Below are 19,690 nucleotides of genomic sequence, written 5' to 3'. Positions count from 1 at the left end.
TCTCACAGTATCTCGACTTAACATAATTAACTGCTTGATGATGGGCCATGGTGGCGGAGAGGAAGGCAGATGTTTTACGTGTCCCCAACCCATCGTGTTTTTATTTTGTACATAATGTTTCTGCTACCGTCTCTTATGACCAAAAATAACTTCTAGACACCAGGACTGTGATTACTCACCACGGACTGGCAGAATCCTATTTTTCCTTTAACGACTCTGACGAGCCCGACGCGAATGATATACTGCTTTCTCGGGAACACGATTTGTGTGAAGAGGCAGAGAAAAAGGGGCCAAAGGGCGGGCTGCTTTCTGAGAATTCGTAGGCGATCAAATAAAGCCCCACTTCCCTCCATTCTGCTAGCAAACGTACAATCTTTGGAGAATAAAATCGACAAGCAACGCGGAAGACTAAACTACCAACGGGATATGAATATTAAAACCAATAAGCTAAGGACCCTGGGACAAAACACCTCCCTCTGCAACTGGATCATGGACTTCCTGACGGGCCACCCCCAGGTGGTGAGGGTAGGTAACAACACATCCGCCACGCTGACCCTAAACACGGGGGCCCCTCAGGGGTGCATGCTCAGTCCCCTCCTGTACTCCCTGTTCACTCATGGCTGCACAGCCAGGCACGACTCCAACACCGAAAATGACGAGACAGCCTATGGGGAGGAGGTCAGAAACCTGGCCGTGTGGTGCCAGGACAACAAGCTCTCCCTAAACGTGATCACGACAAAGGAGATGATTGTGGACTACAGGAAAAGAAGGACCGAGAACGCTTCCATTCTCATTGACGGGGCTGCAGGGGAGCAGGTTGAGAGCTTCAAGTTCCTTGGTGTCCACATCACCAACAAATGAACATGGTCCAAGCACACCAAGACAGTCGTGAAGAGGGCACGACAAAACCTATTCCCCCATTTGGGATGGGTCCTCAGATCCTCAAAAGGTTCTACAGCTGCACCATCGAGAGCATCCTGACTGGTTGCATCACTGCCTGGCATGGCAACTGCTTGTCCACCGACTGCAAGGCACTACAGAGGGTAGTGCGAACGGCCCAGTACATCACCGGGGCTATGCTTTCTACCATCCAGGACCTCTATACCAGGAGGTATTAGAGGAAGGCACTAAACATTTTCAAAGACTCCAGCCACCCCAGTCATAGACTGTTCTCTCTGCTACTGCACGGCAAGCCGTACCGGAGCACCAAGTCCAGGTACAAGAGGCTTCTAAACAGCTTCTACCCCCAAGCTATAATATCTAATCAAATGGCTACCCAGACTACTATTTGCATTGCCCCCCCCCCCCCCTTTACACCACTGCCTCTCTCTGTTGTCATCTATCCATAGTCACTTCAATAACTCTACCTACATGTACATACTACCTCAACTAACCGGTGCCCCCGCACATTGACTCTGTACCGGTACCACCTGTATATAGTCTCCACATTGACTCTGTACCGGCACCCCCCTGTATATAGTCTCCACATTGACTCTGTACCGGTACCACCTGTATATAGTCTCCACATTGACTCTGTGCTGGTGCCCCCCTGCATATAGTCTCCACATTGATTCTGTACTGGTACCCCCCTGTATATAGTCTCCACATTGACTCTGTACAGGTACCAACTGTATATAGTCTCCACATTGACTCTGTACCGGTACCCCCCTGTATATAGTCTCCACATTGACTCTGTACCGGTACCCCCCTGTATATAGTCTCCACATTGACTCTGTACCGGTACCCCCCTGTATATAGCCTCCACATTGACTCTGTACCAGTACCCCCTGTATATAGCCTCCACATTGACTCTGTCCCGTAAAACCCTGTATATAGCCTCCACATTGACTCTGTACCGTAACAGCCTGTATATAGTCTCCACATTGACTCTGTACCGGTACCCCCCTGTATATAGCCTCCACATTGACTCTGTACCGTAACACCCTGTATATAGCCTCCACATTGACTCTGTACCGGTACCCCCTGTATATAGCCTCCACATTGACTCTGTACCGGTACCCCCCTGTATATAGCCTCCACATTGGCTCTGTACCGTAACACCCTGTATATAGTCTCCACATTGACTCTGTACCGGTACCCCCCTGTATATAGTCTCCACATTGACTCTGTACCGGTACCCCCTGTATATAGTCTCCACATTGACTCTGTACCGGTACCCCCTGTATATAGTCTCCACATTGACTCTGTACCGGTACACCCTGTATATAGCCTCCACATTGACTCTGTACCGGTACCCCCCTGTATATAGTCTCCACATTGACTCTGTACCGGTACCCCCTGTATATAGTCTCCACATTGACTCTGTACCGGTACACCCTGTATATAGTCTCCACATTGACTCTGTACCGGTACCCTCTGTATATAGCCTCCACATTGACTCTGTACCGTAACACCCTGTATATAGTCTCCACATTGACTCTGTACCGGTACACCCTGTATATAGTCTCCACATTGACTCTGTACCGGTACACCCTGTATATAGTCTCCACATTGACTCTGTACCGGTACACCCTGTATATAGCCTCCACATTGACTCTGTACCGGTACACCCTGTATATAGCCTCCACATTGACTCTGTACCGGTACACCCTGTATATAGTCTCCACATTGACTCTGTACCGGTACACCCTGTATATAGCCTCCACATTGACTCTGTACCAGTACCCCCTGTATATAGCCTCCACATTGACTCTGTACCGGTACACCCTGTATATAGCCTCCACATTGACTCTGTACCAGTACCCCCTGTATATAGTCTCCACATTGACTCTGTACCGGTACACCCTGTATATAGCCTCCACATTGACTCTGTACCGGTACACCCTGTATATAGTATTCCTTCAAACCGATATGGTATCGATATCTGTTCAAACATGTTTAACTGATATGCACTATATAGGGGATAGGATGCCATTTGGGACACATCCAAGGACAGACAGGCCTGTGACTCGTGTCCTAGTTTCCCCTACAGGACCCACCACAGCTGGGGAATTCACAACACTCTGTCTGTCTGTCTGTCTGTCTGTCTGTCTATCTGTCTGTCTGTCTGTGTGTCCGTCTGTCTGTCTGTGTGTCTGTCTGTGTGTCTGTGTGTCTGTCTGTGCTGGGAGAGGGGGCACAGTCAGCTGATGGGGTCAGAGTCATGACACGTGTCACAGCAGAGACGACAGAGAGGTGGAGGTATTGGACATGGGGGGAGGAGGGGGACATGGGGAGGGGAGGAGGGGAGGAGGGGGACACAGGGGCAGGAGGGGGACACGGGGAGGGGAGGAGGGGGCCACCATCATCTAACACAGCAGAACAGACAGTGCTCTGTTTCTCTAGACCTGCAGTTTCAGCATATATGAAAGGCAGTTTATAACCAAGGAGAATCTGAGAGGATAACATGATGATGATGTTACAGGAAGAAAGTGGTGTTGTAATGTCGGTCTCCTAGAAGGGACAGTATACAAGGCATACGAGTGGTATTGAAACAGATGGTATTGGCGGTGGTGCTGTTACTGACCATGGGCCCCCGTCGGCCCTGCTTTATGAAGGACAGGTCAGGCGAGGGCCCAACGGGGCCCATCAGTCCCCTGGGTCCAGTAGGGCCGGGGGGCCCCAACAGTCCTGTGTGGCCAGGGGGACCCATTGGCCCTGGATCTCCTGAGATATAGAAACACACAGGTCTGGGATTAGTGGGAGAGCAGAGACATTACACTACAGGACTACAGAGACATTATACTACAGAACTACAGACAGACAGAGATATTATACTACAGAACTACAGATAGACAGAGACATTATACTACAGGACTAAAGACAAATAGAGACATTATACTACAGGACGATAGACAGACAGAGATATTATACTACAGGACTACAGACAGACAGAGACATTATACTACAGGACTACAGATAGACAGAGACATTATACTACAGAACTACAGATAGACAGAGACATTATACTACAGAACTACAGATAGACAGAGACATTATACTACAGAACTACAGATAGACAGAGACATTATACTACAGAACTACAGATAGACAGAGACATTATACTACAGAACTACAGATAGACAGAGACATTATACTATAGAACTACAGACAGACAGAGTCATTATACTACAGGACTACAGAGACATTATACTACAGGACTACAGACAAATAGAGACATTATACTACAGAACTACAGACAGACAGAGTCATTATACTACAGGACTACAGATAGACAGAGACATTATACTACAGAACTACAGATAGACAGAGACATTATACTACAGAACTACAGACAGACAGAGACATTATACTACAGGACTACAGATAGACAGATACATTATACTACAGAACTACAGACAGACAGAGTCATTATACTACAGGACTACAGAGACATTATACTACAGGACTACAGACAAATAGAGACATTATACTACAGGACTACAGACAAATAGAGACATTATACTACAGAACTACAGACAGACAGAGACATTATACTACAGAACTACAGATAGACAGAGACATTATACTACAGAACTACAGATAGACAGAGACATTATACTACAGGACTACAGACAGAGACATTATACTACAGAACTACAGATAGACAGAGATATTATACTACAGGACTACAGACAGAGACATTATACTACAGGACTACAGATAGACAGAGATATTATACTACAGGACTACAGACAGACAGAGACATTATACTACAGGACTACAGACAAATAGAGACATTATACTACAGAACTACAGATAGTGTAACGGCTTTCGTCTGTAGGAGGAAGAGAAGCGGACCAAAGCGCAGCGTGGTGGTTGTTCATTGTATTTTATTACGACACTATACATGAACAAACTAACGAAAAAACAAGAAACGTGAGAACTCAAAACCTAATACAGCCTATCTGGTGAACACTACACCACAACAGGACCAAGCGGTGTGGTAATGGGCAAAGGAGAAAGCAGCAGCAGGAGCAGCGCGAGGAGGATTGGACATGGGAGGACGAACTAGACGGTAAAGGACCTTGGGCTCAGCCAGGAGAGTATCGCCGCCCCAAGGAAGAACGGGAGGCGGCGAAAGCGGAGAGGCGCTGGTATGAGGAGGCAGCGCGGCGTCGTGGATGGAAGCCCGGGAGTCAGCCCCAAAAATTTCTTGGGGGGGGGCTAACAGGGAGTATGGCTACGCCAGGTAGGAGACCTGAGCCAACTTCCTGTGGTTACCGGGGGGCTAGAGAGACCGGGCAGGCACCGTGTTATGCTGTGGAGCGCACGGTGTCCCCAGTGCGGGTGCACAGCCCGGTGCGGTACATTCCAGCTCCGCGTATCGGCCGGGCTAGAGTGGGCATCGAGCCAAGTGCCATGAAGCCGGCTCTACGCATCTGGTCTCCAGTGCGTCTCCTTGGGCCGGCTTACATGGCACCAGCCTTGCGCACGGTGTCCCCGGTTCGCCTGCATAGCCCAGTGCGGGCTATTCCACCTCGCCGCACTGGCAGGGCGACCGGGACCATTCAACCGGGTAAGGTTGGGCAGGCTCGGTGCTCAAGAGCTCCAGTGCGCCTGCACGGCCCGGTCTATCCGTCACCACCTCCACACCCCAGCCCTCCGGTGGCAGCTCCCCGTACCAGGCTGTCTCTCCGGCCCATCCGTCCAGAGCCTTCCTCCTCTCCAGCGCTGCCGGAGTCTCCCGCCTCTCCGGCGCTACCAGAGCCTTCCTCCTCTCCAGCGCTGCCGGAGTCTCCCGTCTGTCCGGCGCCTCTGCCGGAGCCTCCCGCCTGTCCGGCGCCTCTGCCGGAGCCTCCCGCCTGTCCGGCGCCGCTGCCGGAGCCTCCCGCCTGTCCGGCGCCGCTGCCGGAGCCTCCCGCCTGTCCGGCGCCTCTGCCGGAGCCTCCCGCCTGTCCGGCGCCTCTGCCGGAGCCTCCCGCCTGTCCGGCGCCTCGGCCGGAGCCTCCCGCCTGTCCGGCGCCTCGGCCGGAGCCTCCCGCCTGTCCGGCGCCTCTGCCGGAGCCTCCCGCCTGTCCGGCGCCTCTGCCGGAGCCTCCCGCCTGTCCGGCGCCTCTGCCGGAGCCTCCCGCCTGTCCGGCGCCTCTGCCGGAGCCTCCCGCCTGTCCGGCGCCTCTGCCGGAGCCTCCCGCCTGTCCGGCGCCTCTGCCGGAGCCTCCCGCCTGTCCGGCGCCTCTGCCGGAGCCTCCCGCCTGTCCGGCGCCTCTGCCGGAGCCTCCCGTCTGCCCAGCGCCGCCCGTCTGCCCAACGCCGCCAGCGCCGCCCGTCTGCCCAGCGCCGCCAGCGCCGCCCGTCTGCCCAGCGCCGCCAGCGCCGCCCGTCTGCCCAGCGCCGCCAGCGCCGCCCGTCTGCCCAGCGCCGCCAGCGCCGCCCGTCTGCCCAGCGCCGCCAGCGCCGCCCGTCTGCCCAGCGCCGCCAGTGCCGCCCGTCTGCCAGGAGCCGCCAATGCCGCCCGTCAGCCAGGGGCCGCCAGTGCCGCCAGTCAGCCAGGGGCCGCCAGTGCCGCCCGTCAGCCAGGGGCCGCCAGTGCCGCCAGTCAGCCAGGGGCCGCCAGTGCCGCCAGTCAACCAGGGGCCGCCAGTGCCGCCAGTCAGCCAGGGGCCGCCAGTGCCGCCAGTCAGCCAGGGGCCGCTAGAGCCCCTCCGCCCGGAGCAGCTGCCCCTCCGTCCCGAGCAGCTGTCCCTCCGTCCCGAGCAGCTGTCCCTCTGTCCCGAGCAGCTGTCCCTCTGTCCCGAGCAGCTGCCCCTCTGTCCCGAGCAGCTGCCCCTCTGTCCCGAGCAGCTGCCCCTCTGTCCCGAGCAGCTGCCCCTCTGTCCCGAGCAGCTGCCCCTCTGTCCCAAGCAGCCCCTCTGTCCAGTGGGGTCATTGAGAGGGGTGGGCATGGTGTGTAAGCCACGGAGGCGGACAATAAGGCGGACTGAGACAATGGCGAAGTGGGGTCCGCGTCCCGCGCCAGAGCCGCCACCGCGGACAGACGCCCACCCAGACCCTCCCCTATAGGTCAAGGTTTTGCGGCCGGAGTCCGCACCTTTGGGGGGGGGTACTGTCACGTTCTGACCTCTATTTCCTTTGTTTTTGTATTTATTTAGTATGGTCAGGGCGTGAGTTGGGTGGGCAGTCTATGTTTGTTTTTCTATGTTTTGGGGCAGTTCTATGTTTTCGGCCTAGTATGGTTCTCAATCAGAGGCAGGTGTCATTAGTTGTCTCTGATTGAGAATCATACTTAGGTAGCCTGGGTTTCACTGTTTGTTTGTGGGTGATTGTTCCTGTCACTGTGTTTGGTGTCACAGGATAGGACTGTTTTGCGTTTTCACATTTCTTGTTTTTTGTTAGTTTGTTCATGTGTAGCGATTTATTAAAACATGAATAACCACCACGCTGCGCTTTGGTCCGCTTCTCTTCCTCCTACAGACGAACGCCGTTACAGATAGACAGAGATATTATACTACAGAACTACAGATAGACAGAGACATTATACTACAGAACTACAGATAGACAGAGACATTATACTACAGAACTACAGATAGACAGAGACATTATACTACAGAACTACAGACAGAGATATTATACTACAGGACTATAGACAGAGATATTATACTACAGGACTACAGACAGAGATATTATACTACAGGACTACAGACAGAGATATTATACTACAGGACTACAGACAGACAGAGACATTATACTACAGGACTACAGACAAATAGAGACATTATACTACAGAACTACAGATAGACAGAGACATTATACTACAGGACTACAGACAGACAGAGACATTATACTACAGGACTACAGACAAATAGAGACATTATACTACAGAACTACAGATAGACAGAGACATTATACTACAGGACTACAGACAGAGACATTATACTACAGAACTACAGATAGACAGAGACATTATACTACAGGACTACAGATAGACAGAGACATTATACTACAGAACTACAGATAGACAGAGACATTATACTACAGAACTACAGACAGACAGAGACATTATACTACAGGACTACAGACAGACAGAGACATTATACTACAGGACTACAGACAAATAGAGACATTATACTACAGGACTACAGACAAATAGAGACATTATACTACAGAACTACAGACAAATAGAGACATTATACTACAGAACTACAGACAGACAGAGACATTATACTACAGGACTACAGACAAATAGAGACATTATACTACAGGACTACAGATAGACAGAGACATTATACTACAGGACTACAGACAGATAGACAGAGACTTTATACTACAGACAGAGACATTATACTACAGGACTACAGATAGACAGAGATATTATACTACAGAACTACAGATAGACAGAGACATTATACTACAGGACTACAGATAGACAGAGACATTATACTACAGGACTACAGACAGACAGAGACATTATACTACAGGACTACAGACAAATAGAGACATTATACTACAGGACTACAGATAGACAGAGACATTATACTACAGGACTACAGACAGAGACATTATACTACAGAACTACAGATAGACAGAGATATTATACTACAGGACTACAGACAGAGACATTATACTACAGGACTACAGATAGACAGAGACATTATACTACAGAACTACAGATAGACAGAGACATTATACTACAGAACTACAGATAGACAGAGACATTATACTACAGAACTACAGATAGACAGAGACATTATACTACAGAACTACAGACAGACAGAGTCATTATACTACAGGACTACAGAGACATTATACTACAGGACTACAGACAGAGACATTATACTACAGAACTACAGACAGACAGAGACATTATACTACAGAACTACAGATAGACAGAGACATTATACTACAGAACTACAGATAGACAGAGATTATACTACAGGACTACAGACAGAGACATTATACTACAGAACTACAGATAGACAGAGATATTATACTACAGGACTACAGACAGAGACATTATACTACAGGACTACAGATAGACAGAGATATTATACTACAGGACTACAGACAGACAGAGACATTATACTACAGGACTACAGACAGAGACATTATACTACAGAACTACAGATAGACAGAGACATTATACTACAGGACTACAGATAGACAGAGACATTATACTACAGAACTACAGATAGACAGAGACATTATACTACAGAACTACAGACAGACAGAGACATTATACTACAGGACTACAGACAGACAGAGACATTATACTACAGGACTACAGACAAATAGAGACATTATACTACAGGACTACAGACAAATAGAGACATTATACTACAGAACTACAGACAAATAGAGACATTATACTACAGAACTACAGACAGACAGAGACATTATACTATAGGACTACAGACAAATAGAGACATTATACTACAGGACTACAGATAGACAGAGACATTATACTACAGGACTACAGACAGATAGACAGAGACTTTATACTACAGACAGAGACATTATACTACAGGACTACAGATAGACAGAGATATTATACTACAGAACTACAGATAGACAGAGACATTATACTACAGGACTACAGATAGACAGAGACATTATACTACAGGACTACAGACAGACAGAGACATTATACTACAGGACTACAGACAAATAGAGACATTATACTACAGGACTACAGATAGACAGAGATATTATACTACAGAACTACAGATAGACAGAGACATTATACTACAGAACTACAGATAGACAGAGACATTATACTACAGAACTACAGATAGACAGAGACATTATACTACAGAACTACAGATAGACAGAGACATTATACTACAGAACTACAGACAGACAGAGTCATTATACTACAGGACTACAGAGACATTATACTACAGGACTACAGACAGAGACATTATACTACAGGACTACAGATAGACAGAGATATTATACTACAGGACTACAGACAGACAGAGACATTATACTACAGGACTACAGACAAATAGAGACATTATACTACAGAACTACAGATAGACAGAGACATTATACTACAGAACTACAGACAAATAGAGAAATTATACTACAGGACTACAGAGACATTATACTACAGGACTACAGATAGACAGAGACATTATACTACAGAACTACAGATAGACAGAGACATTATACTACAGAACTACAGACAGAGATATTATACTACAGGACTACAGACAGGGATATTATACTACAGGACTACAGACAGAGATATTATACTACAGGACTACAGACAGACAGAGACATTATACTACAGGACTACAGACAAATAGAGACATTATACTACAGAACTACAGATAGACAGAGATATTATACTACAGGACTACAGACAGAGACATTATACTACAGAACTACAGATAGACAGAGACATTATACTACAGGACTACAGACAAATAGAGACATTATACTACAGAACTACAGACAGACAGAGACATTATACTACAGAACTACAGATAGACAGAGACATTATACTACAGGACTACAGACAGAGACATTATACTACAGAACTACAGATAGACAGAGACATTATACTACAGGACTACAGACAAATAGAGACATTATACTACAGGACTACAGATAGACAGAGACATTATACTACAGAACTACAGATAGACAGAGACATTATACTACAGAACTGCAGATAGACAGAGACATTATACTACAGAACTACAGATAGACAGAGACATTATACTACAGGACTACAGACAAATTGAGACATTATACTACAGGACTACAGATAGACAGAGACATTATACTACAGAACTACAGATAGACAGAGACATTATACTACAGAACTACAGATAGACAGAGACATTATACTACAGGACTACAGACAGACAGAGATATTATACTACAGAACTACAGATAGACAGAGACATTATACTACAGAACTACAGATAGACAGAGACATTATACTACAGGACTACAGAGACATTATACTACAGGACTACAGATAGACAGAGACATTATACTACAGAACTACAGATAGACAGAGACATTATACTACAGAACTACAGATAGACAGAGACATTATACTACAGGACTACAGACAGACAGAGATATTATACTACGCAGTCGTGTTCACCCACGACTGCGTGGCCACGCACGCCTCCAACTCAATCATCAAGTTTGCGGACGACACAACAGTGGTAGGCTTGATTACCAACAACGACGAGACAGCCTACAGGGAGGAGGTGAGGGCCCTCGGAGTGTGGTGTCAGGAAAATAACCTCACACTCAATATCAACAAAACATAGGAGATGATTGTGGACTTCAGGAAACAGCAGAGGGAGCACTCCCCTATCCACATCGATGGGACAGTAGTGGAGAGCGTAGTAAGTTTTAAGTTCCTCGGCGTACACATCACAGACAAACTGAATTGGTCCACTCACACAGACAGCATCGTGAAGAAGGCGCAGCAGCGCCTCTTCAACCTCAGGAGGCTGAAGAAATTCGGCTTGTCACCAAAAGCACTCACAAACCTCTACAGATGCACAATCGAGAGCATCCTGTCGGGCTGTATCACCGCCTGGTACGGCAACTGCTCCGCCCACAACCGTAAGGCTCTCCAGAGGGTAGTGAGGTCTGCACAACGCATCACCGGGGGCAAACTACCTGCCCTCCAGGACACCTACACCACCCGATGTCACAGGAAGGCCATAAAGATCATCAAGGACAACAAACCACCCGAGCCATCGCCTGTTCACCCCGCTATCATCCAGAAGGCGAGGTCAGTACAGGTGCATCAAAGCTGGGACCGAGAGACTGAAAAACAGCTTCTATCTCAAGGCCATCAGACTGTTAAACAGCCACCACTAACATTGAGTGGCTGCTGCCAACACACTGACTCAACTCCAGCCACTTTAATAATGGGAATTGATGGGAATTGATGTAAAATATATCACTAGCCACTTTAAACAATGTCACTTAATATGTTTACATACCCTACATTATTCATCTCGTATGTATACGTATATACTGTACTCTATATCATCTACTGCATATTTATGTAATACATGTATCACTAGCCACTTTAAACTATGCCACTTTGTTTACATACTCATCTCATATGTATATACTGTACTCGATACCATCTACTGCATCTTGCCTATGCCATTCTGTACCATCACTCATTCATATATCTTTATGTACATATTCTTTATCCCTTTACACTTGTGTGTATAAGGTAGTAGTTTTGGAATTGTTAGTTAGATTACTCGTTGGTTATTACTGCATTGTCGGAACTAGAAGCACAAGCATTTCGCTACATTCGCACTAACATCTGCTAACCATGTGTATGTGACAAATAAATTAGATTTGATTTGATTTGATTTACTACAGAACTACAGATAGACAGAGACATTATACTACAGGACGATAGACAGAGACATTATACTACAGGACGATAGATAGAACACAGACAGACAGAAACATTATACTACAGGACGATAGACAGAGACATTATACTACAGGACGATAGACAGAGACATTATACTACAGCTAGAACACAGACAGACAGAAACATTATACTACAGCTAGTTTTACCTGGAGGTCCGGGCAGACCAGGAGGTCCGGGCAGGAAGGAGTGTGACATCAGCATCTTCTCACTGGTCATCTGCTTGGTGACATCAGCGTTGCTGGGCAACATGGCGATCTATAGAACAAGAAGAACGGATATAGTTAAGATTGTTCATGTTTTTAGTACAATAGTTGAACTAAGATCATAAGGCATTCATCAGTTATATTCTTCAACAATCAATTGCAATATATCATTAATTTAGAAGTAAAAAATCCTATCCTAAATGGCCCATTTAATGTAGCGGTTCTAGCTCAAAGGATTTTTTCAAGATCAGTCTTAATGAGAGAGAGGTCTGAGATAATGGAGGAAGGATCAGGCATGTCGACGATACAGCCACTTGGCTGTCAGTCATCATAGAGCAGAAGCCTACGGGGAGATTACAGCCACTTGGCTGTCAGTCATCATAGAGCAGAAGCCTACGGGGAGATTACAGCGTAAGAGTGTATTCCATGTTCAAGGACCTGTAATAATAGTTACTACATGGATGTATTAAACTTACAGGACAAGAAAATGACATTCTCTACGTGAATTATTTGTTGTGTCAGAGTACGACTTGAAACCAGCTATGTCAATTTGTAATAACCAGACGCAGGCCCAGGAAATCACTATGCTTTACTTAGGTAGACCAGGAGACCGCACTGTACTCTGGGATATATACATGTACATGTGAGTACTCTATATCAAAGCGTAGTACAGGCTGGGGCCATACATTAGGCTGGGGCCATACATTAGGCTGGGGCCATACATTAGGATGGGGCCTGGGCCATACATTAGGCTGGGGCTGGGGCTATACATTAGGCTGGGGACATACATTAGGCTGGGGCTGGGGCTATACAATTAGGCTGGGGCCATACATTAGGCTGTAGCCATACATTAGGCTGGGGCTGGGGCCATACATTAGGCTGGGGCCATACATTAGGTTGGGGCCATACATTAGGCTGGGGCCATACATTAGGCTGTGGCCATACATTAGGCTGGGGCCATACATTAGGCTGGGGCTGGGGCCATACATTAGGCTGGGGCCATACATTTGGCTGAGGCCTGGGCCATACATTAGGCTAGGGCTGGGGCCATACATTAGGCTGGGGCCATACATTAGGCTGGGGCCATACATTAGGCTGGGGCTATACATTAGGCTGGGGCTATACATTAAGCTGGGGCCATACATTAGGCTGTGGCCATATAAAAGGCTGGGGCCATACATTAGGCTGGGGCTGGAGTCATACATTAGTCTCTGGGGCCATACATTAGGCTGTAGCCATACATTAGGCTGGGGCTGGGGCCATACATTAGGCTGTAGCCATACATTAGGCTGGGGCTGGGGCCATACATTAGGCTGGGGCCATACATTTGGCTGAGGCCTGGGCCATACATTAGGCTAGGGCTGGGGCCATACATTAGGCTGGGGCCATACATTAGGCTGGGGCCATACATTAGGCTGGGGCTATACATTAGGCTGGGGCTATACATTAAGCTGGGGCCATACATTAGGCTGTGGCCATATAAAAGGCTGGGGCCATACATTAGGCTGGGGCTGGAGTCATACATTAGTCTCTGGGGCCATACATTAGGCTGTAGCCATACATTAGGCTGGGGCTGGGGCCATACATTAGGCTGTAGCCATACATTAGGCTGGGGCTGGGGCCATACATTAGGCTGGGGCCATACATTAGGCTGTAGCCATACATTAGGCTGGGGCTATACATTAGGCTGGGGCTATACATTAGGCTGGGGCCATACATTAGGCTGTAGCCATACATTAGGCTGGGGCTGGGGCCATACATTAGGCTGGGGCCATACATTAGGCTGTAGCCATACATTAGCCTGGGGCTATACATTAGGCTGGGGCTATACATTAGGCTGGGGCCATACATTAGGCTGTGGCCATATAAAAGGCTGGGGCCATACATTAGGCTGGGGCTGGAGTCATACATTAGTCTCTGGGGCCATACATTAGGCTGGGGCCATACATTAGTCTCTGGGGCCATACATTAGGCTGGGGCTATACATTAGGCTGTGGCCATATAAAAGGCTGGGGCCATACATTAGGCTGGGGCTGGGGCCATACATTAGTCTCTGGGGCTGGGGCCTTACATTAGGCTGGGGCTGGGGCCATACATTAGACCGTGGCCAAACATTAGACTGAGGCCTTACATTACCTGCCAACTGGTGTGCAAGTCATATGACATGGTGTGTCCCTGGACAGGGGCGATGAATCAGAGAACCTCCAATTGAATCATTATTCCTGCCGATGAGGTCTCCGGACCATGACATGAGATGAAGGAGTAAGTGTTGGTTTGTAGAGACGAGCAGCTATGTAAGTAATAATCCAAAGCAGCCTGCGTTTATGCCTTGAGGGGGGCAGTGGGTGACCAGTAATGGCCATAATCTTCCTTTCCTGTCAGTCAGTCAGTCAACCCCCCTCCTCCCCCCCCTGCACAATATCTGACCTCTGTTCTCAAAAGACAATTTGTTTTCTTAGACTGCGTCCCAAATTGTACCCTATTCCCTATATAGAGCACGACTACTTTTGACCAGAGCCCTACTTTTGACCAGAGCCCTACTTTTGACCAGAGCCCTATGGGTCCTATGTAGGGATTGGGGTATAGGGTGCCATTTGCAGCACACTAGCCACATAGGCCTATTTCATGTTTTTCCCTCCAATGAAAAAAAGAGCTAGTAGCGTGCCTACTGAACCCCATAGGACCACACGGCTGGGAACCATATATCACATGTTACAGGGCAGAGTGGTGAACTGCCCTGTTGACAGACTGGTCTACAGATTGAGCCTGACTGAGAAGGCTAGAGGGCTGGAAATACTCACTAAGCAGTGTGTGTGTGTGTGTGTGTGTGTGTGTGTGTGTGTGTGTGTGTGTGTGTGTGTGTGTGTGTGTGTGTGTGTGTGTGTGTGTATGTGTGTGTGTGTGTGTGTGTGTGTGTGGTACCACTCCAGTGAGTTTTACACCGTATAACCGGCACTTTACAACGACTGACATAATTTACAGAACCAACTCGCTAGCGGCAGTAATCCAAAATGATTTCAATAATGTTTATTACGTACAATAAACGTCGTTCTGCGTCCCAGAGGAGATGTTTCCCAGTGTTATTCTACCTGAATATATTGACAGATATTGACCAGTGATACGCATAGTTCTTTGGTGAATGAAACATACAATAGTATATACAATGAATGACTAAATAAACCAATGGAATAATCCTGATCCATTTTAATACCTAACTGAATCCAACCAACTGTTTTTTATGTGGAATGGCTCAGTGGTAAGCAGCAACACAAATGAAATACAAGACGTTATAATAACAATAATAATCGTTACCAGCACCACCTTTTAATAAACCTGAATCCAACCAGGTGCATTTAACGTCTTTTTTTTTAATTGCATTGACATTTAAATGGTAGTCATTTAGCAGACGCTCTTATCCAGAGTGACTTACAGTTAGTGCATTCGTCTGAAGATAGCTGGGTGGGACAACCACACTTCACAGTCGGTACATTTTCCCTCAATAAGTTAGATATCAGCAAAGTAAGTGCTAGTAGGAAAATAAAAGTGTGAGTATTATTATTATTATTATTATTATTCAGATTAGTGGAAACCAGAACAAACCTTTTGTTTGAGCTGAAAGACAGTAATCTTGATCTGGTGAAAGTCTTCACACGTAGCAGAGCATGCCCCAGCCTTCATCACGTTGTCTGACGTCTCAAACGGCCCAGCTGCTGAGGGAGCGCATAAACCACAGCAAAATGTTACTCAACATTTATTTTTTATTTTTTTTAAATATAGACACACCAAACGTCATCACAGTGACTTCAGAAAGTATTCATACCCCTTGACTTGTTCCACATTTTGTTGTGTTACAGCCTCAATTTAAAATGGATTACATTTAGATGTTATTTTTGTCACCGGCCTATACATAATACCCTATAATGTTAAAGTGAGATTTTGTATTTGTAATTGTTTACAAATGAATAAAACATGTTCAGCTGAAATGTCTTTAGTCAATAAGTATTCAACCCCTTTGTTAAGGCAAGCCCAAATAAGTTCAGGAGTAAAAATGTGCTTAACAAGTCACATAATAAATTGCATGGACTCACTGTCTGTGCAATAATAGTGTTTGACATGATTTCTGAATGACTACCTCATCTCCGTTTCACACACATTCAAATGATCTGTAAGGTCCCTCAGTCGAGCAGTGAATTTCAAACACAGATTCAACCACAAAGACCAGGGAGGTTTTCCAATGCCTCGTAAAGAAGGACACCGATTGGTAGATGAGAACAAATAAGAAAAGCAGACATTGAATATCCCTTTGAGCATGGTGAAGTTATTAATTACACTTTGGTGTATCAATACACCCAGTTACTACAAAGATACAGGCGTCCTTCCTAATTCAGTTGCCAGACAGGAAGGAAACAGCTAAGGGATAATCACCAAGAGGTCAAAGGTGACATTAAAACAGCTACAGAGTTTAATGGCTGTGATAGGAGAAAACTGAGGATGGATCAATAACATCGTAGTTACTCCACAATACTAACCTAATTGACAGAGTGAAGAGGCAACTCCGGGATGGTGGCCTTTTAGGCAGAGTTGCAAAGAAAAATACATATCTCAGACTGGCCAATAAAAATAAAAGATTAAGATGGGCAAAAGAACACAGACACTGGACAGAGGAAGTCTGCCTAGAAGGCCAGCATCCCGAAGACGCCTCTTCACTGTTGACATTGAGACTGGTGTTTTGTGGGTACTATTTAATGAAGCTGCCAGTTGAGGACTTGTGAGGCATCTGTTTCTCAAACTAGACACTCTAATGTACTTGTCCTCTTCCTCAGTTGTGCACCGGGGCCTCCCACTCCTCTTTCTATTCTGGTTAGAGCCAGTTTGTGCTGTTCCGTGAAGGGAGCAGTATACAGCATTGTACGAGATCTCCAGTTTCTTGGCAATTTCTCGCATGGAATAGCCTTCATTTATCAGAACAAGAATAGACTGATGAGTTTCAGAAGAAAGTTATTTGTTTCTGGCCATTTTGAGCCTGTAATCGAACCCACTAATGCTGATGCTCCAGATACTCAGCTAGTCTAAAGAAGGTCAGTTCTATTGCTTATTTAATCAGGACAAAAGTTTTCAGCTGTGCTAACATAATTGCAAAAGGGTTTTCTAATGATCAATTAACCTTTTAAAATTATAAACTTGGATTAGCTAACACAACGTTCCATTGGAACACAGGAGTGATGGTTGCTGATAATGGGCCTCTGTACACCTATGTAGATATTCCATAAAAAATAAGCCGTTTCCAGCTACAATAGTCATTTACAACATTAACAATGTCTACACTGGTATTTCTGATCAATTTGATGTTATTTTAATGGCCCAAAAATGAACTTTCTTTCAAAAACAAGGACATTTCTAAGTGACCCCAAACTCTTTGAACAGTAGTGTATTTAAATGAGATATTTCTGTATAGAGAATTTTCAACATTTCTAAAAACCTGTTATCACTTTGTCATTATGGGGTATTGTGTGTAGGTCTGAATTTGAATTCAGGCTGCAACACGACAAAATGTAGAATAGGTCAAGGAGCATGAATACTTTCTGAAGGCCCTGTAACTAGTCATTGCTCTTTTACTATTTGAAAGATGTGACAATAAAAACACATCTGTGTCACCAGTCTGTAAAAAAAAGATATCAGAAACAGAGATATCTGTGGCAAAATCTGAGGGGAAATCTTTCGTCCGTCTAGGAATGCTGCAAGTATGTTAAACGAAGAAAAATAGTCCCAAATAGTCTGTGTCCCAAATGGCACCCTATTCCCTTTATAGTGCACTACTTTAGATCAGAGCCCAAATGGCACCCTATTCCCTTTATACTGCACTACTTTAGACCAGAGCCCTATGGCACCCTATTCCCTATATAGTGCACTACTTTAGACCAGAGCCCTATGGCACCCTATTCCCTATATAGTGCACTACTTTAGACCAGAGCCCTATGGCACCCTATTCCCTTTATAGTGCACTGCTTTTGACTAAAGTCTGTGGGTCGTGCACTGTATAGAGACATTTAGAACGTGCATTGAAGATGTCGTTCCCATAGCAACGATTAAAATATTCCCAAACCAGAAACCGTGGATTGATGGCAGCATTCGCGTGAAACTGAAAGCACGAACCACTGCTTTTAATCAGGGCAAGGTGACCGGAAACATGACCGAATACAAACAGTGTAGCTATTCCCTCCGCAAGGCAATCAAACAAGCTAAGCGTCAGTATAGAGACAAAGTAGAATCGCAATTCAATGGCTCAGACACAAGAGGTATGTGGCAGGGTCTACAGTCAATCACGGATTACAAAAAGAAAACCAGCCCAGTCACGGACCAGGATGCCTTCCTCCCAGGCAGACTAAATAACTTTTTTGCCCGCTTTGAGGACAATACAGTGCCACTGACACTGCCCGCAACCAAAACATGCGGACTCTCCTCTCCTGGCTGCAGGCCCAGACGGCATCCCCAGCCGCGCCCTCAGAGCATGCGCAGACCAGCTGGCTGGTGTGTTTACAGACATATTCAATCGATCCCTATCCCAGTCTGCTGTTCCCACATGCTTCAAGAGGGCCACCATTGTTCCTGTTCCCAAGAAAGCTAAGGTAACTGAGCTAAACGACTACCGCCCCGTAGCACTCACCTCCGTCATCATGAAGTGCTTTGAGAGACTAGTCAAGGACCATATCACCTCCACCCTACCTGACACCCTAGACCCACTTCAATTTGCTTACCGCCCAAATAGGTCCACAGACGATGCAATCTCAACCACACTGCACACTGCCCTAACCCATCTGGACAAGAGGAATACCTATGTGAGAATGCTGTTCATCGACTACAGCTCAGCATTTAACACCATAGTACCCTCCAAACTCGTCATCAAGCTCGAGACCCTGGGTCTCGACCCTGCCCTGTGCAACTGGGTACTGGACTTCCTGACGGGCCACCCCCAGGTGGTGAGGGTAGGTAACAACATCTCCACCCCGCTGATCCTCAACACTGGGGCCCCACAAGGGTGCGTTCTGAGCCCTCTCCTGTACTCCCTGTTCACCCACGACTGCGTGGCCACGCACGCCTCCAACTCAATCATCAA

The 19,690-nt window shown here is 46.6% G+C and overlaps 1 protein-coding gene across 2 annotated transcripts in view; it reads right to left on the bottom strand.

The window, feature by feature from the left end:
* Positions 1-19,690, bottom strand: part of LOC139421853 (collagen and calcium binding EGF domains 1) — a 105,645-nt gene that overhangs the window by 7,397 nt on the left and 78,558 nt on the right. Inside the window, exons 6-8 of one of the 2 annotated variants that reach the window (XM_071172980.1) lie at positions 16,177-16,286; positions 12,520-12,628; positions 3,527-3,666 (exon numbers count right to left, since the gene is read on the bottom strand). In XM_071172980.1, coding sequence (XP_071029081.1) covers positions 3,527-3,666; positions 12,520-12,628; positions 16,177-16,286 — 359 coding nt within the window. The remainder of the gene's footprint in view (positions 1-3,526; positions 3,667-12,519; positions 12,629-16,176; positions 16,287-19,690) is intronic. The other variant, XM_071172981.1, reaches the window with a different exon arrangement.

This window comes from Oncorhynchus clarkii, chromosome 12, assembly GCF_045791955.1.
Source record: "Oncorhynchus clarkii lewisi isolate Uvic-CL-2024 chromosome 12, UVic_Ocla_1.0, whole genome shotgun sequence".
Taxonomy (NCBI): Eukaryota; Metazoa; Chordata; class Actinopteri; order Salmoniformes; family Salmonidae; genus Oncorhynchus; species Oncorhynchus clarkii.
Note: the sequence above shows the minus strand (reverse complement) of the source record. Positions and strands in the feature narration are given on the sequence as shown.